Below are 23,795 nucleotides of genomic sequence, written 5' to 3'. Positions count from 1 at the left end.
GTCAGAGTCTTTCTTAAGAGAGACAAAAAAAAAAAAAAAACAAAACACTGTTGATTGTTGCTACATTCACATGTAAAACTTCTAAGGGAAGGGGGAAACAGTAAAGAGAAGTAACAATTCTTAAAGCTGATGCATATAAATTCTTGTAAAATTTGTATCAAATACAAGAAAGCACTACAGGCAAATATAGGAAAAGTGTGTGTCCAGTGACAGAGTAGTGATACTTTGGTTTATCCTACAAGTAAGTACTATATTTATGAACTATTGCTACATTTAAAAGATGTCAGCCTCACAAGTTGTAGGAGTGGAAATGTAATGAACTGTAGTCCTTCAAAAGCTGTGTAAAGAGACGTGTATGTCAGGATTGTTTGTTTTAAACAGAAGGCATCAAAATACTTTGATGGGGAAAAAAAAAATCACCAAATCCTGGACTGATGAAGCGGGAGACCTTAAAAATCCTAAGAATATAAACGGACAAAAAGATACAACTGGAGGGGAAGACTGTAATAACGCTACTTAGGTTTACATGAGTTGACCATGCAACTCGTTAACGGCAGGGCAAAATGAGACTAGGGGCTCATCCCCACTAACTCAGCCTATCCTTCACTCTGTTCTGTACTTACACCACCCATGGGCAGTATTTGGCTTCTTTTCAAGTTCTTTTGGTTAAATTTTCTGGCTGCTTGTTCACTGACCACCCGCCTCTTCCCCCCAGTATACACTGCCAGGAGAGCAGGGGACCAAAGACCCCGGGGTCCTGCAGACATGGTATTTCCCACTGAATTTGCTGAGACTCCCCGTGTGAGTGATGGTTTTCACATCAGGCGTTTGCAAGTTCAGGCTTCACATGGACAATTGTGCATGTGCACTTGCAAGTGATAAATGCCTTAGTACAACCTTCTGGTTTTGAGGTCACTGGTAATATGCGAAACTGGATAACATTTGATTTTCACACTTAGATGAAAAATAAGTTTTATTACATGGTTTGGCTCACAACTTAAGTGGTATAAATATATATACATATACATATATAGTATAGTGGTATAAATATATCTATAAATATACATGTGTTCTTTGCTACACCTCAAATGTCACCATATCATCTTTGGGCTTAGCAAAACAAAAAGATAAAAGGACGTGCATTCTATCTTTCCCTGTGCACATTTTGGTTTCTTCTCTAAAGTAGCAAAGCATTTAGATAAAACAGCAACGTCTGCACCACTGGACACAAGCACTGAGGTAATTGTTGTTCAACAACTTTGCAATGCCCTTTTCTTCTTTAATTAAATTAACCACAAAATGTACAAACACAAATACTGAGAAAAATCTGAGTTGTACAGGAAGAAAGAAAAAAAATGTATGTGCCAGAAAAGGACTTTGTTCCCCACTTCTACCCAGGCAAAGTGGGAGAGGAAAACACAAGTAAAACCAAACCCCTTAATTCTCAGGGAATCTGACCATTATTTATTTTTATTTTTTTTTTTATCCCTGGAAGGCTCTGGCCAAAAAAAAAAAAAGAGACAGAGAGAAGAAAGAAATCTGCCAAAAACTCCTTTTAGGCAGAATATTAAGAATAATGGTGTGTTTGCTTTTAAACTGCTGTTGGAATAGGAGGATGTAAGTGATATTTAATTTTGGAAGAGCCACTTTAAGCTGATGCATTCCTTTGGTCATAAAGTTACATGCCGAGGTGTGGGGCTATAGCTGTTTTCTAAAAACCTGTGGTATTGTCCATGGCAGGTAGGTGTTTGCTGTGCCACATCTGTTCCGGGTAGAGCTGCAGGTAGAAGAATCTCTCTCCCATCCTCAGAGAGGCTGGGGCACCAGTTTCTTCTCTGCTTGCTGCTACCCTTTTCTTACTCTTTTTTTTTTCTTTTTCAATCCCAACGGGGTGATTTGCACATAAAAGTACACAGCATTTTTTTTTCAAACCAACTGATCTAGGATTCTGTATGTCAAATGTCCAACTTTGGCAATGCAAAAAACCACATTTGTTTAAAAGACATTGGTACATAAAACACGGTTACTGAAACCCCAATCTTAGGTTCTTAAAACAGATGTGCAGAAAAAATATCTACAAAGAATGGCCATAAAATGAAAAATAAAAACATTTAAAGTAAAAATTACAATGAATTTTCCAGTCATTGTAAACATTTTTCTAATTATTGCTTTTAGAATGATAAATTGCATAATAAATTATGAAGTACTATCATTGAAAAAATAATTATGGATAGATGATTGTCTTTTAGTAACTGGCGAGGCAATGCACAGTCCTTTGCCTCTTTTTATGCCCTGAGAAAACAGTAACTTTGGAGTTCCTTCTTTCAGCTGTAGAGCGTAGGGAAACTACTGTAAGCCAAGATTGCTTTGCAGCATTGAAACTATGTACAAGCAATTGCTACAGGCACCCTGACTTGCCAAGTCATAAATAAAAAAAAATCACTTTGCCAAAAAGTCTTAAGGGTCCATTGGTTCAACTGTTTCTTGCTTGACCTTTACAGGTAACAGAGGTAGTGGGTGACCGTGAGGCAACTTCATAATTGACATATCTGAAGACTCGTAAAGGTTGCATCCTGAGGAGATAAGTCCATTTCCCAGGTTCCTCTGTAAAGATACTTTGAGATTAGCTCCTTCCATTTCCCTTCTGAGCATGGTCAGTATATCCTTCTCCACAACTGATGTTAAGTCGATATTGTCCTCCATTTCTTCCAACTTGTCAGCATTGTCACTGATGTCAAACTTCTCAATCTCCTCGTTGATTCGATTCAGGTCCTCCATCGAGAGGCCGGAGGCAGGGGCAACCGGGCAGTTGCCCTTCAGATGGACCTGGAGGCTGCAGAGGTGAATGTAGCTCTTGTGGCAGTGGATGCATTTATGGGGACGTTCCCGGGTGTGGAGACGCTTGTGCAGCTTCAGGTGCACAAACTGGGTGAATTTGGCTGGGCACAGCTTGCACTGGTAAGGCTTCTCTCCAGAGTGGAGCCGCAGGTGGGTTTTGAGATTGCTGGTGCTGCTGAACCGCTTGTGACAAACCTAATGGGGGGCGGCAGAGAAACAGTGAGTGAGTGGGAGGGGATTTTATGTTTAAAATACAGACACCTAGGACGAGACAGCAGGATGATGAAGTTGCGGCTTTTTATATCTTCACACTTTCTCACCGGGGGGGAAAAAAATCCCCACCTGTTTTATTTAAATATTGCTGAAGAGCATTTCAAGTATGGCTGATGGCAAGACTGTTATCAGGTGGATGGATGCTGCCCTAGCAGGCTAAAGGCAACTGCACTGTCTCACAGACACTGGAGCAGCAGGGCTGGAAACAGCTGCGGCATGGATTTGAATCCTGGGCAGCCCACTGGGCACGTTGTGCACACAGGGTAAGGAGGGCATGAGCCCTGCCACCCCTTCGGCCTCCAAGGGAAATTGTCTCCATGGTGTGTTACATACCTGACACTCGTGGGGTTTTTCTCCTGTGTGTACCAGATAGTGCTTCTGGAGGTGAGCCAGCTGGGTGAAGCCCTTATTGCAGGTCTGGCATTTAAATGGTCTCTCTCCGCTGTGTACTCGGAGGTGCACCTAGGGAGAAAGAAAGCAATTAACAATTTGCAGTTGCTAGTCCCGCAATGAAAGTACTTTTAGATGTTTCCTAAAGTTAGCTGAAGCCTCCCATTGCCAAGATGCACTCTTATCTAGTTAATTAGATCCCTGCTTTTCCCAGAGAATGTAAAGGGAGAAATCAGAGCCTTCCAAGGAGGCTTGTGTGCCTTATTCTCCACTGCCTACCTTCAGATTGGAGAGCTGGCCAAAGGTCTTGGAGCAAACGTTGCATTCGTACTTGATCTTCCCGTTCTGCTTCTTCAGTGGGTATGGGAGGGTTTTGTAACCAGTCACATTCCTCTTACTTTTAATGAGATTCATGGCTTCTTCACCGCCGGTGGCGGCCAACACCACTGAGGTAGGTTTAGGTTGCATTATGTGTTCTGAACTGGCTGCTGTACCAGCTGTGGGTGACCCGCTGGTGGGGCTGCATGGCTTGTCCTTCATGCTGGCAGCAGCGCCCGTGATAGAGAAGGCACTGTTAGGTGCTGGTATGAGGAAGTCTCTCGGATGATCAGGCTGCAGCAAACGACGGCCTCCTTCGCTGGGCAGTGAACTGGGGAGCGTGGCGGGGTTCAACATGTGGTGGGAAAGGCTACCTCCGCTGAGTAGGTTGCCATAGAGAGGATACATCCGCGGGAAGAGATTGAAATTGTTGATGCCATTGATATTGTTCAAAGCGCTCAGGTTATTACAGCTCATATTGAATGGAGGTAACAGAAATTTGGGGTAGTGGGGGTTATAGGATGGTAGAAAGGCAGACGGGAGGTGGCTGGGGGGTGCGTATCCAGGATAAGACCCCAATCCCTCTGAGCCGTAGGATCCATTCAAGTAAGAGTACGACTCTCTGTGCTCCTGGGACGTAGGTGCCAGAGGTGAGACTGTGACCCCTGGGCTGCTGTGAGGGCTTGAACTTTTTAAACTTTGGTCTGGGCTGCTCCTCCCAGAAGGACTTGGTGTAGTAGATGACTGGATGGGCGAGTGAGTAACGTAGCTGGGTCTGTCCATCCCATATGCTAAGGAAGCTTTCAGATAGTCTTCTGGAATGTGAGGTCGGATTGGGTAGACAACTCGAGGGAAGAAACACCTCTCTGGGCTATAGTTCTTACGCAAGTCATCCAAGTCTTTTTCTGGAGTAACTGGTGAAATGTTGGTCTGGAAGAAGTCTTTTCCTTTTGGAGGATTGGATTCCATTTTCAGGATTTCTTTCACGCTGTGCTCCTTCTTTGGGATGCTTTTCTGATAGAGTTCATCTTTATCAGCACTGTGCTGCTTTGGATTAACGTGTGTTTGTGCTGAAAGAGAGAGACATGATAATGATTATTTAGATAAGTCACCATCATTATCTCTTTTCAAAACACAGGCTAACTCCTACAAGTTTAGTGGGAAGGACAGGCCACTGTCAGAGAGGAAAAATCATTTAACTCACCAAAAATAAATTTCTCTATAAAGAAATGCCTGATAGTATGAAGTGTTAATAAAAAGCATTGCTAATTTAAGGGACATCAGCAGTACGTACAGATCCAGATGATGATTCATTTGTAGAGTGATAGTCTCCTCTTTGCAAACTCATTTCACCTTTCTTTCCCCTTAAATTTGACTAGTTTCCCTGCTGGATATCTCTTTAAGCTGTATTTCTAATAAATGCGGTAACGAGCATTTGTTCACAATACAGGTTTACCAGAAGGACTTTACAGAACTCAAGCTCCCAGAAATGTTCCTTACTGAAATAACAAGGCATGACAAATCAGCTTTTGCCAAACCGCAGCAGTCACTTCACCAGCCAGTTCAATTACTTACAGTACCAAAAAAACCATGGCTGGCTAGGATGAAAGCCTTCTTCAAAGAGAAGGTATTCTCCATCAGTAAACAGATCATTACTCATTAAATATACTGCTTAGGAACATCTACAACAAAGCAGACTATTTACTGCAGATTTCTGTGGCATTCAGTCTATGCAAAACTCCTCTGCTTACAGCTGTACTTTATAAAAAAAAATGCTGAAGCAAAGCAAAAGAAAGCAAGACTGGTCGGCTCCAGCTTAAGTTGAAATGTACTTTAAAAAGAAAAAAGGAAAAGAAACACGCATTTAGAAGGAAATAGAAGCTATCATCATTTGGCTCTGTTCAGCACATACACTGTTTATTTGTAGTCAGAGACTCTACCTTGTTATCTGGACATAATAATATACAAACAGAACACTGAAGGATAGAAAAAGAATTCTGCTTTTATCTAATCTCCTGAAGCTAATAGTTATATAATCTTGAAATGATGACTTGTAAGATGTTTTATTATAGGGGAAAAACTCCGAGAAGGTTTCGCATTTGTGGTTAGCTCATGTGCAAAGTTTTCCATCAGGAGGTACAAGTCAATGCCGAAGGTATGTGACTTGAAAGCATTGCGGCCCTTTAGCCGAACTTCTACTTCTGTGACTGACTGTTCTTACTTCGCTAACTGGGGTGAGAAACAGTTGTTTCTAATTTTTGGGAGGACCAGCTAAACCCCGTGAGGAAGATGGGAAAAGGCAATGACCACGCCGCTTTCAACGCAGATTCTTTGCTTCACTATTCACTACCCTCACGGAATCTATCATTTGGCAACATTACCCTATAAGGCAAAGAAACTGCCATTTATTAAACGTATCCAAGAAAACAGCTGCTTTCAAAAGCATGCTCCTGCTCACAGCAACCCGCTTTTACAGTAGCATCTTTTTTTTTTTTTTTTTTTTTTTTTTTTTTTTTCTCCAAACAGACTTACAGCAAGCAAATTCAGTTTGAGATAGGCAGGCACTTTGCCTATTTTCGAGTTGCGATGAAATGCAATTGAACATAAATATGGCCAGTTAAAATATTTATGATAAAATATAGGGTGTGTCGCACAGCAAGCACGTACACCCACAAGTGTGCAGATAGCTTCCCAATTACTTTTCTTGATGTTAAAGTTTAATTCAGAGCCGTTTCACAAGCAAACCTACAACAGGTTGTTGTCTGGCATTAGAAACCATCTGCTTTCTTTAGCAATTTTGTCTGTACCCACGGACTAGTAACTAATTTTCTAAATGCCTGCTCGGATTTTAGGGTATGACAGCTAGGTCCTACTAGGTCTAAGAAGCTCTGCAACGGCAGTGTGGATAACGTTATCTACACCTTCTTATCAGCTGCCTGTCACCACACCAGCATCTCTGAGCAAACATTCCCAGTGACATTATCAGCAACGGGAAGTATCGGGATTGGGAAGTATTGAAAGCTGGGGGGGGAGAGGGAGGGGCAGACTTGTGAAGCCTCGCAGCAGAATGAAGAGATAAATACCACCTTATCAGGCCCGTATTGGTTTCTCTGTGGGGTCTGTCAAGCAGGAAGCTCAAACTGACACTTTTCTTTTTTACAGAAAAAAAATAAATAAATCGTGGGGGAGGGGAAGAGGAAGGAGAAGTGCCAGCACTGCTGGAAAGTGATAGAGAAACCCAGACGCCTGAGCTGGAGGAACGGCTCGCTCTCTCTGTCACAAGGGTAGAGCCGAGGGTGGGGACGTACGTGCCTGATGTGCCGGTGCGAGCCTCTGAGTGACAGAGAGGAAGCTCACATGGAGAACACAACTTGCTGTGCACAGCTGCCCGCCTGACATCCCCACTGGACAGACTGAAGATAATGGCTCTTTCTTTCCCTTCAGATTTCTCAGAAAAGCTTTCCCTCATTCATTTCCATGTGCAGACAGAAATCACAGTATTTAGAGATTATTTTTCAAGTCTAACTGTGACAGCCCCCTTTAGCTTGCAAGTTATCTTTGCTCCGTGAATCTCCTCTTGACTTTTTCCCCTATTACCTGAGCACAAGGAAGACTTGGGAACACCAGAGAGATCAAAATATAAACAAGTGTGTCAGCACCACGTAAAATAAGCAAAGGTAATGTCGGCGGCCAGGGAGACGTTCTGATGTTTTATGCTGAACGTGGATTTAAACCAGGGCTGAAACTGATTGAGAGGTTTACGACCTTTCTTGTTGCTCTTAAAGGAGACATACTTCAAAGTTAGAGAGATTTATTTCTTATAAATGTTTCTTTTTTTTTTTTTTCCTTTTTTTTTTCTTTTTCTTTTTCTTTTTCTTTTTCTTTTTCTTTTTCTTTTTCTTTTTCTTTTCTTTCTTTCTTTTTTTTTTTAAAAAAAAAAAAACTTGTGATTTTAGATTTAAGCTCTTACTGATCACAATGGCTCTGTCTCTCTTCTAACATGCATCTCTCTCCACCCTCCCCACCCTCCCAACACACACATATATAATAAATATAGGCACACACTCTTCCAAGATCTGTCTAGTTTCTGTGGTCAGGCAGGCACACAGAAAAGAGGTTCATGACAAAACAAGAATAGTGCAGTTGCATTTGCAAGTTACTGATCTGGGGGGGAAAAACCCAACAGACGTGCCTCTTTAGCAGCCTGATCCACTTCTCACTGAGGTCAACAGATTATTTGCTCAGATCTGAGATTCGTGAGTGCGTGCGAGAGAAAAAGGGACAGAACTCCTGTTACTTTTAAGTATTAATAAAACGTGAGCGGAGGGGCTGCCTGAAGTCACTCCAATGTGGGTGTTCCAGTCACAGACGGCTGCAGCGCTGTAGGTTTTGCTCATTTCTTGAGCTCCTAGCTGTAGCCTGAGAAAGGCTTCATAAAAACAATGATCTGTTTTTTCTAAAAACTTGAAAAACGGTTGTAGGCAGACAGTAATTTCAATAGTCATTTCAGGAGTGAAATGGTACTGAACGCTTTGAGTGGTGAAGCTTAATTATGCCGATTCACATTTTCGATCTAAATTAAGCACCTCTTTTGCTAGTAGAAAGAGAACCTCGAAGTTGTGAAGTAGGCAAAACAAAGAGTGTTTCCACTCAAAATGAGAACGGAGACCAACATTTAGAAGTCTACAATTTGATCATCTGTTTTCTAAATGTGTCCAAGGCAGTGTGACATGCCTTTGAAAACATTTTGCTCAAAGAAGGACTTTAAAGGAGCCTTCAAGTAATCCTCAGTATTAAGTCAACTTCAGGTTTTGCAAAGACAACCTTTTATATCATTTAAAAATCATTTTCCTCAGCCCTTTTGAAGATTCCAGTAGGCTAGGCACTTTTTAAACAAATGCAGATGTTTCCTCTCAACCCAAACAGAAAAGCTTTAAAACCAGAAAGTGAAACTGACCATAAACAAAAGGGAAAGCGAAGGGTGTGCTTTAGCTAACGACAAATTTATGAGGGCCAGCATAAAGAACGCAAGAATACATGTAGATCACATTTTAAAACCAAGCATTAAAAAGTTAACCTTCACAGAATACAGAAGATTAGGTAAGACCTCACTAAAACAGTTCATGAAACAAAAAATTGCCAAATGCTTCCTAAATATGCAAATTATCTTCCCTGAACTCAAACTTCTTTCTGAAGCTTGACCAAAATAAGATGTCACCTGCCTGTGCTTGACTGATGAGACAAACATGACATGAATAGCAGGAAGTTGCATCATATGATTGCAATACGTGAACATTATTATCAAATAGTCATGTCCTGAGTCAATGCAATTGTATTTTGTTTTTAGAAATAAAAAAACACTATTACCCTCTCCACCCTCCTTCCCAAAATAATGCTGTTATGATAAGTAGGAATGAAATGCTAGATTATGGAGGAACCCTAAACAAATTTCCTTGGTCTGTTTATCAATCCAAATGCCTACCACAGACGAAAGGTTGATCTAAAGACCTGCTGGAATGGCGTTAAGCACACTTATCAAAGACTAATTTTTTGGCCAGCAGGACACAGAAATCTTGCCATCACACTTAAAACTAAATTTACTGCACGACATCACCACGTCTGAAGGTCTCAAACCTTGATGGAAAATAACATGAGTAGTCTCAAAACAGGCAGAAAGGAAAAGGGAATGTGTTGAAATGAGACTCAGTTTCTTCCCCCAGGACAGACTGGAGTCTTGCTTCTACCTCTGTTGTGCAACCCTTGCAGGCACTTTAGCATCTACTCGAGGTTACGTAGCTCCCCTCGGAGCTAATCATGGCCATGCAGGTAGGTGTGTGCTTCAGCGTCTAAAGGACTGGGTCAAAGGCCTCAATTCAAGAAAACACAGAGGACATGGTTAAACCCGTAACTAAGTTCATGCCTAATTGCTGTCTTGGATCTGGATGCTTTCCTTCTACGGTGCAAATGAACTAACGCTAGAGAAGTTACCTTTAATTTGAAAGTTTGCTGTTACAGAGGCAAGTAGATGTTATATGTGGATGTGTAAATATATTTATGCTCTAAAGTGGTAGTTCTCTCATTTTTGAGGCCACTAATTACAGGAAATAAAGCCAGAGAAATTCTCTGATACATTTTTCCCCAGAGGCCCATTCCGCTCAGGTGTTTAGAGAGGATCAGAGGTGCTGAAGGTCAGGACTGTGATCCCAAAACCCCTGAGGTGCCTAAAGCACCTGCTTATAGTCAGTAAAACTGAGGTGACACTGGGAGTTCTCCATCAGTCTGTATCCTAAGCAGCCTCTCATGTGCCATGGCCAGGTAACCAGCCAAGGCACAGCTCCTCTAAAACCTCCTGTGAATTACCCTCCACTGAATTATCACTGATTTATTCAGCTGGAGAAGGCCTTCCTCAGGAGGTGGCTGGTGGAAGGGTCCCCCCGAGCAATATCTTGCCCTCAAAGACTGTGTTAAGGTGTTTTGAAGGGGCAAAGGTCCCACATCTGCAGCCAGTGCAGGGTGTTAACAGTTCAGGGACAAGCTTTCTGCATTTTAGTCATAGGTGAATGCAGGAGGCCTGGGCCAAATTGGTGCTAGAAAGAGAGGCTGAAGAAGCAGTGGGATGCTTGCTAATTTTAGATTTAACTAGAAGAAGTGGCCTGTGAGGAAGGGGAAGAAGAGAGCTGCACAGTGCTGACATTTCCTTTAAATTCATCTGGTTCCAGTATTAATGCTACAAAAACACCCCCTCCTGTGCTGCGGCTACAGACCCACCAGTGAATAAACATCTTTGAGAGAACTATGGATTTTTTTCCATACTTTTCAAGAAAGGGAACTGAAACATTAAGAATCCTCAATCCTTCCAGTACGTGAAAGGTTTCTTGCCTAACTGTAGGCCTCAGGCCTGAACATGTTTGTCACAAAGTCAAAGGATAAAAAAGTGAGAGCTACTGTTAATAGTGGAAGATGCTTAAAAAGCTGAAGAACTGTTGCTCATTTTTCTGAACTGCTATTTTCTTTACACGGAAGGGTTAACATAAAATATCTAAGTGGTTTAAACAGCATTATCTTCAAAAAGAAGAAGGGATACTTTAACCTCAATGTCTGGAAAGAGTGTCCTTTCTAATGTTAAGGCTGAACTACACAATTGTTGCTTAAGATACAGTCTCTTCAAATCCACATATTAAATCTACTTTTATTAGAATGGGATGTTCTGCACATGTCCAGTCAGCCCCAGTTTTGACCTAAGAGTAACTGGGTAATTTGTTGACATTTTGCAAATACATTCCTCACTATTCCTGCAAGGTAACTTAAGGTAACAGCCAATGCAGTAAACTGTGTCTGTATTTGTATAGCCACCCTACTAGTGTTCAAACATCTCTGGCTAGATCTTTGCAAACTCCTTGTCCATGGGAACCTTTAACACTGTTGACTTGTCCCACCTGCAAGCCCCAATATAAGGCCAACAGTTCATCGTATCAGAAAATAAAACCACACAGCGAGTGTCAAAATGACACATGTGCAAAGATGACAGAATCAGTGAGATATTTCTTGAACAGGGAATATAGAAGCATAGGACATCCCTCTTCCTCTTCCTTCTGCTATAAAAAGAAAATAAATTTTCTTCAATAGTGTGTTACATTTAGTAGGGAAAGAGGAAGACCAAAACCTGGTGAAAGGGAGACATTCATGGAAGACAGATGTCCTTTTGCTTAATTTCAATCTGTGACATCATTTTCATGATGCAAGGTTACATTTCAGCTCTAATGACCCCCAAAGTAACACTGATATTTTATAACCCATTATGTGTTGCCAAATAACAGCCAAGAGCCCTTTATATATATATATATATATATATATATATAAATCTGCTTGCAGTTTTTGCTTCAAATTTCAGCGTAGGTGCTGGCAGAAGGACAAAAGAATGCTCTGCTGGATCTCAGAGCAGCTAACAGGAGGCAAGGAAGCCTAAGAATTGGATATGAAGTCAGCAGGAATCAGTCCCTTTCTTCAAGGGGCTCTGAGTGAGATGCTATGCAGTGATTAATGCTATGAGTAGAGCAATGATGCTGGAAATGGTCAGAAACCACAGCGGAACCCAGAGATAAACTCCTGGAAATACCTCTTCCCCCCTGCTATTATTTTTGAACAGAAAATGAAAGCTGCAGTATGCAGCCAAGAAATGGGGACAGAAGTATTTTCTGATCTTAAAAAATGAGTAACCAGATGAGAAGACCACATGAGGTTTGCTCCCAGAAGATAAGTAACCTTAGATACGAGACCTGAAGAACATTATATAGTCAACATATCTTTTGTCAGACACCTAGACAGAGTCACGTCACATGGCCACTTCCTTGTACAGTAAGGGCAGCACTTTGGAAAAATGACTGGAAAGCCTTTAGTATATGCTGTCAAGGCAGATTTCTGCCCAGTGTGCTAGAAGATCTGGACTTAAAAGTCTGCATGTGAACAAACATCTACAGCTCTGAAGGGAGAGGATATTTTCAGGTTGTCTGTCCAGAATTTCATCAGATAATACACAGATTATAAAAAAGTAGCTGTTGAGATTCTTGATAATCTGTTTAAATTTGAACAAGCACAGAGATCCATTCTGTTGTGCTCTTCTTTTTTTTTTTTAATTCCTCTTTTCCACTCCAAGCTACCTACTGTGACACAACAGATGATGCAGCTGTGTAATTATACAACTTATTATTAGATCATATAGGCAGAAGAGACATTACTAGCATTCTTTGTTTATACTGTAATCTACTTACTGAGGTTCATCATTGTCAGCTCTCTGGAGGAGGGATAGTGCAGCCTCTCTGCAAAGTCTCGGCAATACCACACAAGCAGCTCTTGGTTGGCAGGGATGGGCTTGATAGTGTAGAAGTAGATGTTCATTCCATTCTGACAGGCTGCCAAGTTCTGTTCCTGAACGGAGTAGCCGGGGTTTACATAACGCATCCAGTTGCTCTTGTCCTCGTTAAATCCATCAATGAAGTGGTGAAGCTCACCACTTGAATAGATCTGGAACAGAGAGGAAGTGCCTGTGATTATATATATGCATGATATACAACGTGTGCGCACAGAGTCCAGAGTGGAAAAACTATAAGTTTTTTTTTAAAGAAAAAAAAAATGAGCAGATATTTCTGAAGTAAGAATTCAAGTTGGGTTTCTTCCTATTCCAAGTATGATATCCTCTGTGTTAAGAAAAGAAGTGCTTATTCAAAGGCAAGAAGTACACAGCTACCTTTTCCATTTCTACTCAGCCTGTGCGTCTCGGCTAGTATGGACAAATGAGACACAAAATCTGAAACACAAAGTACTCTCCCTGCGTGAACAATCTGCCTTAGAGTCCTTTTCCTGGTGCTATGATGAACAAGTGGGTGATGCTAATGACTGCAGGTCTGAGTGCGTGCTTGCATTAATGCTTTGAGTCACCTGTGTATAAGACTGACTGGCTGTGCTACGTCAGAGTCTTTCTCGCCTTTTTCTATGGCCTCTGTACTTGCAGTTTCCTACCACCCCCGCCCAAAGGTTTAAACTATGCAAACATCCTCCACCCCCCCCAGAGTCCTAAAGCAACACTTGCTCATAGTTGGACTGTAGCCCTTTTGTAGGAAGGCTGGGCGAGGCAGAGATGAACTTCACCTGCCACAACTTAGCGAAGACCTGGAAAGGGGCCAGTCGATGAGAAGTCACTTTTCCTATCGAGGGACACGCTCTGGCTTGTTCCACGGAGAGGAACGAAAATGTGGAGCTAAACGCTGCTCAGCAGCTTGGGGGAGAAAGTCCCAACCAGTGGGAGAAGCCACTGTTTCTTAAAGAGGGAAAATAAGAGAAGTATTAAGAAAGAAAAAAAATACTCCAGGAGACATGACTGTTAAGGACACATCCCTTGCTCTCGGGGAGAAGTGGCTCCACACTGGATGAAACGGGCTTCCCCAGTTTCACCAACTAAATGACCAGGCGAACGAAAGGGAGCAGCCTGCGCAAAGATGAGCCTCCCCAGGCAGGAAATGCCTTTCGGAAGGGGAGATACAGCTTATCTTGGGGAGGAAAACACTGGGCAGCCTTTATGCCTGCACTGGGATCTGCCGGGATGGGGTCCGCCGGGCCCTCTCCTCGCCTCCCCGACAGCCGCGGGCGTAGAGGGGCGAGGCGGCCTTGCCCTTTAACGCGGGCCGTAAACACCAGAATCACTTTCTTTAAGAGTAACTTCCTGTAAACCGAGAAGGGGGAAATACATGTGGCCTCATCAAAGCGGCCTGCGAGAGATTTTGCGGTGTGTTTGTTATGAGAAAATGGAAGGGAGCCGGGTGAATTTCTGCTGTCTCAAGAGGAGCCTTCAGGTTGCTCCGGTCGCAAACTTCCAGGAACGGCGCGGGGCTGTGGCGCTCGACGCCAGCCCTGGCCGCTCCCTGAAACTGGGGATGGGATGGGACAGGATGGCAGATTGGGCCCGGCAAGGGTCGGCGGACGCCCCCGCTGCCCCAGTGGCTCCCACCCCTTCTGGGGAAGACGAGGGCAGATGTGCTGAGTCACAGCGCGGTTCCCAGAAATGACGCCGGCCCCGGGCAGCTCGCTCGCCTTGAGCGTCCCCCCGCGTGTGCCGCGGGTCTTCCTGCTCCCACCAGCGAGCCCTGCGTGCCTTCCTTCGGTGACAGGCGGGAAGAGGTCATCTCCCACATTTTCCTTTCCATATACAGGCCTGCTTCAGACCCGTAGGAAAGAATTAATCTCTGGTGCAGCAGCGTGCCTTGCATCAATCAAGAGGTTACAACAGGGAATGTAATGACGCTTAGATGGCTCCTAGGATATTATTCCCGAGGATCCCCCTGCATTCAGGCTTAAAATCACATCATGAAAATGATGTCATCTTTCTCGCTGCCAGGTATGAATGAAGAAAGATGGCTAGCAGCCCCTGTCCTCAGGGTCTGCAGTATCACTGGCAGGGCTAGGGAGCACACCAAGCCTTTTCTACATCAGAAGCAAGCTCCCAAAAAACTCAGCTAAAAGAAAATTTTCGTAGCCTTATGAATGCGAAAACAGCTGCCTGCTTTGCAAGAATACTCATGCAAATTACTGCCTGTGCAATGCTGTATTACATCGCATGAGGACGATCTGAGAAAACCAAAATGATGCAATTAGGTAGGAAGAGCGGGGTGTGGGGAATGCTGGTGCTTGCCCTGGGTTTCACCTGGATGTGAGGTTGGGATGTTGCTACGGCAGGCAGGCACCTGGGCACAGAGGCTTGGATGTACTCCCAAATCCACTGATTTAGACACAACCTAAATGGCTAGAAGGCAGCAAAACAAATCCATGGGAGAAGACGGGGCTGAAGGAATGTTCTCTAACAATTAATAATGGGTCTGCAAAGGAAACTGAGGATTATGTTAATTGATAAACTGGAAGCATATTCCCCAGCACAGAATTCCCAAGCCAAAACAAGTTGGCTGTTGCTCTCTTCCAGCTTATAATGCAAAGTAGGAATTAGGCACCACCTCTAATGTTTGTTTGCCATTAATGAATTTTCTCTTCACTAAGATCCATGGGCTGCTCTTTTAACACTTTCTGAGGCATACTAGAAAAGCCTACAACTTGAATGATACATGCTGAAGATCACCACCTCTATGTTACAGTAGTTCTATTCAACACCCAGGAAAAAATGCTATAAAATATTCCATGATTCCAGAAAAAAAAAAATTAAAAAAAAATTATGAAAGTACTTTCACAGCTTCTTAATAGCTGGAAAAATTAGGTACAAGTGACATTTGCATAAACAAGAATGACTTTCTATCATGTGAACATTTCATGTGAAGAAATGCAAAATAACCTGCCCCTACAGCCAGCAGCAGAACTATTTCTTTATCCTATCAAGCACTGATCTGTTTCAGGGGACACAGCCAGGAAGGGCTGTGAGTCTTCCCTGCTCTCTCCACCCACAGAGCCCCTATATCCAAGACAGCCAGGCTTTTACTCAGCTCACCACATTCACTCTGCTCGTGCATGGCAGCAGCACACAGAAGTTGCCCCCTGCATTCATGCAGGTCTGAAGCAGGAAGTGACCCAGCTTTTCAGCTGTACTCATTTAGTGATCTGCTTACTGCAACAACATGGTGCTGTTTTTTCCTGCTTACCCGCCAAAAGTATTTTCTGTTCGCATTCTTGGGAACCGTATCGCTGGTATAGATCTCTCCTACCAGGGGTCCAAAGCGCGTTCCTTTTGGGATGTACTCTTTGCTTATAACTCCAGTGACCTACAAGAAGAGCAGCACAGGGTCAGTCCATTGCCAGCAGAAATCGAAATTTTTTCCTTCCTCTCCCCTGCCCCCCCAAGTTAGAAGGTTAAGCAACTAATGCAACAATTTTTTAGTGACAGCTCAGCAAAAGAGAAATACTTAAAAACCACATTTTACATGATAATGAGCAGGTTTGTTAGATACTAACATCTTACCGAGCATATAGAAGACAAAGATGAATACAGCCTGAAAAAATTGTTTTGTGGAAATACAGCTACAAGAAGAAACAGTAAACAAAACGTACAGACTGTCAAATACCTTCAACAGTTATTTTTCCTATCAAAGGCAACCCCCAAAAGTGTAGTTCCAGCAAACAAAAATATTCAAGAACTATCAATCACTTCACAGCTACCACAGCCAACTATTCTGCTAAGTTAGGAATTGGAATGACTGCCCCTCCAGGTCAAAATGAAACCTCACCCGCCCCCCCTCCCTTTCACTCTGTACCCTTCCTGATAGCAAAAAGGAGAACAATAAAAAAAAAAGACCTACAATCCTCTCATCAGCGGTGGCATACAAAACAGAATACGAAATGGCTTTGGGACATGTACTCACAGATCACCCTCTTTTATAAAAAGGAGGCAGCAGTTCCGGTAACACATGTCAAGTGGGTTTGGTCAAAAAGGCGTAAGGGTTTTGATGAAAATGCTCCACTATGCTAGGTCTAAGAAATGTACTCTAGTTGTTCAGCTTCCTTCTTGACAGTAATTATACCAAAAAAAGTCACTGACCACAAATCAGGAAGCAATTCATCATTATTCAGAAGAACGTGCCTTAGAGTAACCCTTTGCAAAACACTGCTGAGTTATTGGTTTTGTCTCTCTCTGTTCCTCAGCAATCTTCTTAAATTTAATATAGCCAAAGAATGTTTAAAAACCAGCAATTCTGTAAACCAAAAAAAAACAAGACTTTGCAAGATTGATCCTCCTTCTCAGACAGGGCGAAAAATGAAGGTAAAAAGCCCATTAATTCAGTATTGTAACAAAACTTTTATGGCAAAATGTATCAATCATGTCCCCTTCACACATCTTGCCACTTAAAAATTGTCTTTTCACTCACTAGGATCTCAGAACAAGACAGTAATAGCAGAGGTTGTTGATAAACACTGAGAACGGGGATTACTGCTGTCTGTACTCAGCAAGGAATGAAGGTTCTTACCAAAGCAGATTAGCAGGCATCAAACCCTGCAGATAGCTCACTTCTGTGAGCTTTTATTTTCTTTGTAACAGCCCTTCACGGCAAAGGACAGTAAAAACCTTGGGCTGTAGGCACCACTTCACAAATTAGCTGAGCCTTGTGATTTTCTCATGCTACATTTTCTTCTGTTGTCTCACCTTCGGTGTGAGAGAGGAGGAGAGACAGAGAAATACTTGCCTGTGTACTGGTTAAAAATTCCAGTAAACAGCTAGTGCCCAGCATAATTTCACGTTAGATGTCAAAATAAAGGGAACAAATAACAGCCACAGCATCAAGGAGATAATCCACCCGGAAACAGATTGCTGGGTGTATGTGGTGTGGTTGTTGTTTGTGCCTGTCTGTGTTTTAACATGTGTTTCAGAACACCACACCAAAAAAATAACGTCAACAGTAGAGGTAGTTAAATGCTCCATTGATCTCTGCATCTGGACTGGAGAGAGAAAAGGGACTTCCAGAAATTTTCCTACACCTACCACAAGCTGAAACAAGCTCAGTGGCTCGGTTTTATTTTTGTCTTGCTTGTGCATTTCTCATAGAGAGCTGAAAAAGGCAGATGTTCCTCTCATCTTCCCCATATATCTTCATTTACATCCATCTGGCCTCTCAAGAAAAGTTCACAACCAAGCTACAGCACACCCTACCAGTTTGACTGCGGGGTAGCTTGAGTCTCTTTTCACGGTTTTAAAATATCTTGCCCTTAATTAAAATGACTTTAATGAAATTCTCAGAATCTCTAGAAGTCACTCCTTGAACTAGTCAACTTGAAACACCCGCTGTGCACTGGTGGCTCTGACACAGCAGATACTTTTTGATATCCACCTTAGATACAGCGTTTGCTTCTCCCCCGGTGTGGCAGAACATGAAGGCAGCTTCTCACCCTGTACCTATTGGAAAGGTGTTTTGGCAGAAGATGTTCTGGGTGCTTTGTTAAACTGGTCTAAAGCTGCCCAGCTGAGTTTTAGCCAAGGATTGCTTTCTGATCAGTGATTCTTGGCCTCTGCTGTGTCCCCAGGAGCTCAGCCACTATGTTCAAGCAGGGCTACCCTCCAGGAGAGGGGCACTATCAGTGCCAAGCTAGCACAGGGCTCCATGCCACCATCAGACACCCTGCACTGCCAAAAGGGGCTCCTGCCCCACTGTGGTGGCTTCAGGGGGTGCTCAACAGGAGCCCCCGAAGTACAGAGCCACCAAGGGCTGTAGGCACAGCAGTGAAGGAGCCCCACACCAAGCCTGAGGGGAAGCTGGCTCCCGGCTGCCGGCAAGCCATCGCAGAGAGGCATTTCAGACTTGTGTCCACCAGGTGTCCTTCAGCACATTTCTCCCTCTCTGATGAGACCTTGTGAAACAGTCTCAGGGCAGGGAACCACAGAGGAGCATGGCCTGAGCTCTCCCTGCACAATTAAAAGCCTACTGCCCTTATGCAGCCTCTGCAAGCGTGCCGTGCCTGAGCCATGCAGGAAGGGAGCACGATGCTATTTGCAGAACACCATCTTCTCTACCTACAAACACTTATCCCCTCTCTTCTCATGCTACAGCCACTTAAAAACTTCTAGCACTCCCCGCAAGTGGGCCTCTGACACTCCTCTCCTTTCACTACAACATCAGTTGTACCACGAAGGTTAAATCAAACCCGAGCATCACCACGTTTAACACCAGCTCCTGGCACTGTGGGATGGGGATGCGCAGCAGGGACCCACGCTGTCAAGGGAGTGCCCGTGGTGGGAAGGAACAGCGGCTGCACCCTGATGGGGGGCCACAGGGAAGGAGCCCAGTACACGGGGACACGGGGGCTGCGTGGCGGGGAGCACCCAGCCCAGGGACGGCCGCGTCCCTGGAACTGACCAGGGTCCTAATGCAGCGCCGGGGGCCGAGCTGCCGCGCCGGCCACCAGCCCTCCTGCTGAGATGTTTTGATGCTCCCGTGCTTCGTCCGACCCTATGGGAGCCCTTCCAGGGATGCTTAATGGGCAGTGCCGACCTTCCTGCCATCCGAGAATATCTATCTTCATCAGCAGGGTGGGTTGCATGGGTAGCAGCGTGCATCCCAACCAGCCCGCAGCTCCCGGACGAGGGAGAGCGGGTCTGAGTCTGAATTCGGTATTAAAAAGCACTTTAAGAGACCAACGCTCCTACATCTTTGTGTGGAGCAAGGGCACTGGAAGTAAACAACGACTCCTATGAATTCTGAAATAGGAGGATGTTTTGCAATGGGGCCAATAAATTGCTTTAAAAATAATAAGAACAAAAGAGCGAAATAAACCTTACTGGCTTCAGCACACTGTGAACTATCAGTATTTTCCAAATGTAAATCAGGGCAGGCCATCGTGTGCCCTGGAACAACACAGATTTTTCTTCACTATGAGATCTACAGTTGCATAAGCCCACATAAATTCAACCCTTCACTCAGCTAGCACTTTTCTAAAAGGGATGCCATGAGAGGAAATGTTTCCAGACTGCTTCCTCTCTGATTGTATATTAAAGAAATAAAATAAAAGCAGTGCACGAGAGCAACTCTCTGAGGTCAGACGGGTACACTTGGCAACAGTTCCAAATCACCGCTTCAGAATTCAGCGTCCATCCCTTATCAGAGAAATGCAACAAGTCATGGGTTTGCCGAGATAGGTTTCTCCCTGTCAAACTCACGGACCGGGATGAGGCACTAGCAGTATTCAAGACAGCAGAATAACTGACCTTTGGTTTCCAGAAGGGCTGTTTGCCCTCTAAGGACCGAGACTAAACGGAAAAATTATCCAAAAAAAAAGCTTCTAAATGTTCACATGAAAAGGATTATTCACGTATGGCCTGCTAGAGTGCGATTTTGGCCCCACGTTTCATCATTTTTTGTCAACTGCGAGAACTGAAGCAAACATACATAATTCACGCATAGAAATAAATAAATGCCTTCGTGTAAATCTAGCCACCTGAAATGTTACAAGCAGTAGTAATTCATTTTTCAAAATGCTGACACATACTGTGAACTCATAATGAAAAATGCGTCCTTCAGAAAAATCCCCGATCAAGATCCAAGAATAAACAAGAGTATGATGTGTCACGGACTCCCTTGCAAATTCAGTAAACCTTTACAGAGGCGCTACTTGCTTGACAAAGCATGCAAGGGAAAGAAACACAGAAAGCAACCCTCCCCAAACAACAGCAGTTGTACTTCCTCCCTCCTAGGTAGGCACGCAGTACTTTTCCTACTCCAAACAGAGATACTGTGCTAATCATGACAGCCTTAGCAGTCCGTGATCTAATCATGACAGCATTTAGCATTTCACAAGCGATGTATTATATATGTTTTTGTCAATAAATTGACTCAGCATTTAAAACTCTCAGCCAGATGAGGCCACAGTTCTCCCGAAAGTTAACAATGAAGACAGCTCACATCTGAAATCCACTGGCAAACACGCACGCATGCATCCCCCAAAGTCTTACCTCATCCTGTTGCGAGTGAAAAAAAAACACCCTATCGGGCTGTCAGGACACCAGTGGTTTTCCATAAGGTCAAAACCAGGATCAGGCTCCCTCTCTGACCCCACAAATGCCAGTGTGTAAGGGCAACACACAGCCAGTCCCAATCCCACTGAACAAAATCAAACTTGTAAGGCAGATAGAAAAAAATCACACTTCAGGTCGGGAGTTGCGAGAAGGCAAGCGGGTTATGCCATTTGCAGCTATCTCACTCCACAGACAAGCAGCAGACGAGTGACCTGTCCATACATTTACAGCATGGGAGCTTTCACATTAAAAAAAAAGAAAAAAGAAAGGCCCTTTCTTTCAGGGCTATATTAGAAATCGCCAGGGCTCAGAAGTTGCTATTGCTCCTGACGGTAGGTGCTACTTGGTGCAAATAAACGAGCACGGGGAACTTGGGAGAACAAAAGGAGGATGTCCTATATTCAGACTCCCACTAGCAAAGAACTGTACGGGTCACGCTTTACAAGGCAGTAGTAGGAATCTCTCAACGACTTTTCTTTCCCCCCACCTCCTTTACGGAGACCATAGCAATCCTCCCACCCCGATTCAGTGAGCTGCACTACAGTGCGAGGAAATTGCACACTGGTGTTTCCAAACACACCACTGGGAATTTTGAAAGCTCCTCGGACACCCGCCGCCGCGGCAGCAGAACCAGAGCCAGCAGCCTGAACAGCCAGCCTGTCCCCGGATGGCTGCCCGGACAGCCCAGAGCTCTCTCTGCATCGCACGCAGAGCCCTGACTTTCTCTCCCCCCAAAAGCAAGGCCTGTCTCCCGAGGCAATAAGGCAAAACAAGGTTCGCGCTTTTTTTTTTTTTTTTTTCGGGAGCGCGTCCTCCCTCTGCCAAGTTCTGTGGGGCAGGGCAGGGCAGATGCGAAGAGAAGAGTGAGTTTACATGGGAATTTATCTTTAACCTCTTAGCAAAACTTCCAGGCATCATACGAGGTGCTGCCAAGCTAAATTCCGAGGTGCCAATACCCTCCAGCCGGGGGTCCGGCCCTATTTCTGTCTGCAGGATTAAACAAGTACCTGCTCTGGAAGGAAACATTTGATAGGCACGGATGAGTGTACCTCTTCTTTTCAGCTCTGTGGTCAGTGTGTTTAGCCAAAGTAGAAGCACAGGTAATAGCTGCTATACCACAGGTCTCAGCACAAGGAGAAATGAAGGGTTGTCCCTTGGGTTATTACCCTGCCGAACATCACACCTAGCTATAATAGCTACTCTATATGAAGGAGTAAACACAAAACCAAATTGCTCATCCGGGCTCATTTCTTTCCAGCCCTTCTGAAACAACAACAAAGAATGTACCCACTCCAGGGACGAGGATAGGACGGACTCGCACGGCCAGCTACCAGTGAAGATACTGTCCCAGATAAACACAAGTTAATTTAAGCTACGGCCATCCTGCTGTCAAACTTGCTGCAGTTCTACCATCACTTCCTTAATCGATATGCCGGTGTTTTTAAGAATTTAGGAAGTCGGGAACACGGCAAGCTCATGAAAAGAATAAAGCAATTTCATAACCAAAGGGAAAACAAAAAGAAATAATTAAACACATTTCCAGGAATTTGTTTTTTTTTTCCCCTCTACTTTTTTTTTTTTTTTTAAAGCTATTTATTAGACAACTGAGGCACTTTAATCTCTGAGCCAGAGGCAATGAATGGTCCTGGCAAACAGCAGTCTAGAAATTGGCACAGAGAACTGCCCCACAGTTTAAATATGCTTATTCAGATGCTGCTCAAATTGTGTGAAAATTTAACTGTTTGCGAATTGGTACAGACCCGGCTTGAGGGACAGGCTGGCTGCGAGTTCCAGTGAGCATACTACAGGACGGATGACCAGTTTGCAGGTTCTTAAAAGCAATATGAGGGTCCTGTCTGAAAAGTTGGTGGGCAGCATTTGGTGGTGGTGGTGCGTGCGTGCGTGCGTTAAAGAGTGGCAGCCGGGGTGAGTGCACGCTTTCCAAAGCGCTGAGATTTGGCTCGTCTGACTCCAACCTTCCCCAGAGCATTGCCGCTTACCTCTTTGCAGTTTGATGCGTATTTGAAAGTCAAGTTCCTTGGCAAGGAAGCCTCTGCCTGAGTTAGGGTGCCTCCGTCGGCGCTGGGATCCCATGGGTGGTCGTTTACAATGTACGTGCACTTCTCTTCAAAATCGGCTTCCGTCCACAGAGTCATGTCAGCATCCTCCATGTCCATTTTCATTGTCCACTCTCTCCCTTTCACCAGATTCTTGAAACTCACAGCGTCCGAGCTACACTGTGTAGCAGCCTGGAAAATAAGAAAACAGCCTTTAATCCTCATTGTCCTTCAGTGTTGTGGTTTCCGTTGAGACAGCGTGACTAATACAGTAGTCTGTGACACTTTAAAAGCGTACGCAGGATAGTTGGTACAGTTGAGTAATAGCCAAAAAGCAGTGTAAACTAAGCTGCTCTGACTGAAGCAGCGCCTTAAAATGCCAGCCTCGGTAATAACGAGGAGGGAACGAAAACAAAGAGGAAAAAATCCCCAGGCTGACAACTGCTTTACCTTTTTCAGACCCTCTCCTTAATGCCTCAGAGGAAAAAAAAGTGCTCCGTGCCGAAGAAAACGCGGGGTCATGGCCGCGAGACCACTTAGTTGCCTGTGGAAAGGCTGCCTTAGAAAAGTGTCACAAACAAGGAGAGGAAGAGGAAAGGAGCTGCTGTCTGCGTCTGAATGAAGCTAAAAATGGAAAGCGCATGTTGGAAGAGCGGAACCCAGCCTTGCCTTTTCCAAATGGGGAAGCCTGAACTTTCCCACCGGCTTTCAACACACAAACAACTTTCAAAACAACCTGCCCCCCCCCCTCCTCCTCCTCCTGACGTCCCCTTATCCTTTGGCATGGGAGGCTGAGAGAGCCGACATCCTGCCAGCATCACTGCAGCGACAGCCCTTCACAAAGCGCTGCAACATATTCCCGGGGACCAAAAAAAAAAAAAAAAAAAAAGAAAAAAAAAGAAAAAAAAAAAAAAAGGAGCGGGGGGAAT

At 44.1% G+C, this 23,795-nt stretch overlaps 1 protein-coding gene across 1 annotated transcript; it reads right to left on the bottom strand.

The window, feature by feature from the left end:
* Positions 1–2,457: 2,457 nt before the first annotated feature.
* On the bottom strand, positions 2,458–23,007 carry PRDM1 (PR/SET domain 1). Its single transcript, XM_032185403.1, has 6 exons — positions 22,810–23,007; positions 15,954–16,073; positions 12,588–12,840; positions 3,781–4,889; positions 3,445–3,573; positions 2,458–3,033 (listed from the first exon to the last, which is right to left on the bottom strand). The coding sequence occupies exons 1-6, from the start codon at positions 22,990–22,992 to the stop codon at positions 2,458–2,460; spliced, it is 2,370 nt and encodes a 789-aa protein (XP_032041294.1). The 5' UTR covers positions 22,993–23,007.
* Between the last annotated feature and the right edge of the window lie 788 nt (positions 23,008–23,795).

Source organism: Aythya fuligula, chromosome 3 (assembly GCF_009819795.1).
Source record: "Aythya fuligula isolate bAytFul2 chromosome 3, bAytFul2.pri, whole genome shotgun sequence".
Taxonomy (NCBI): domain Eukaryota; kingdom Metazoa; phylum Chordata; class Aves; order Anseriformes; family Anatidae; genus Aythya; species Aythya fuligula.
Note: the sequence above shows the minus strand (reverse complement) of the source record. Positions and strands in the feature narration are given on the sequence as shown.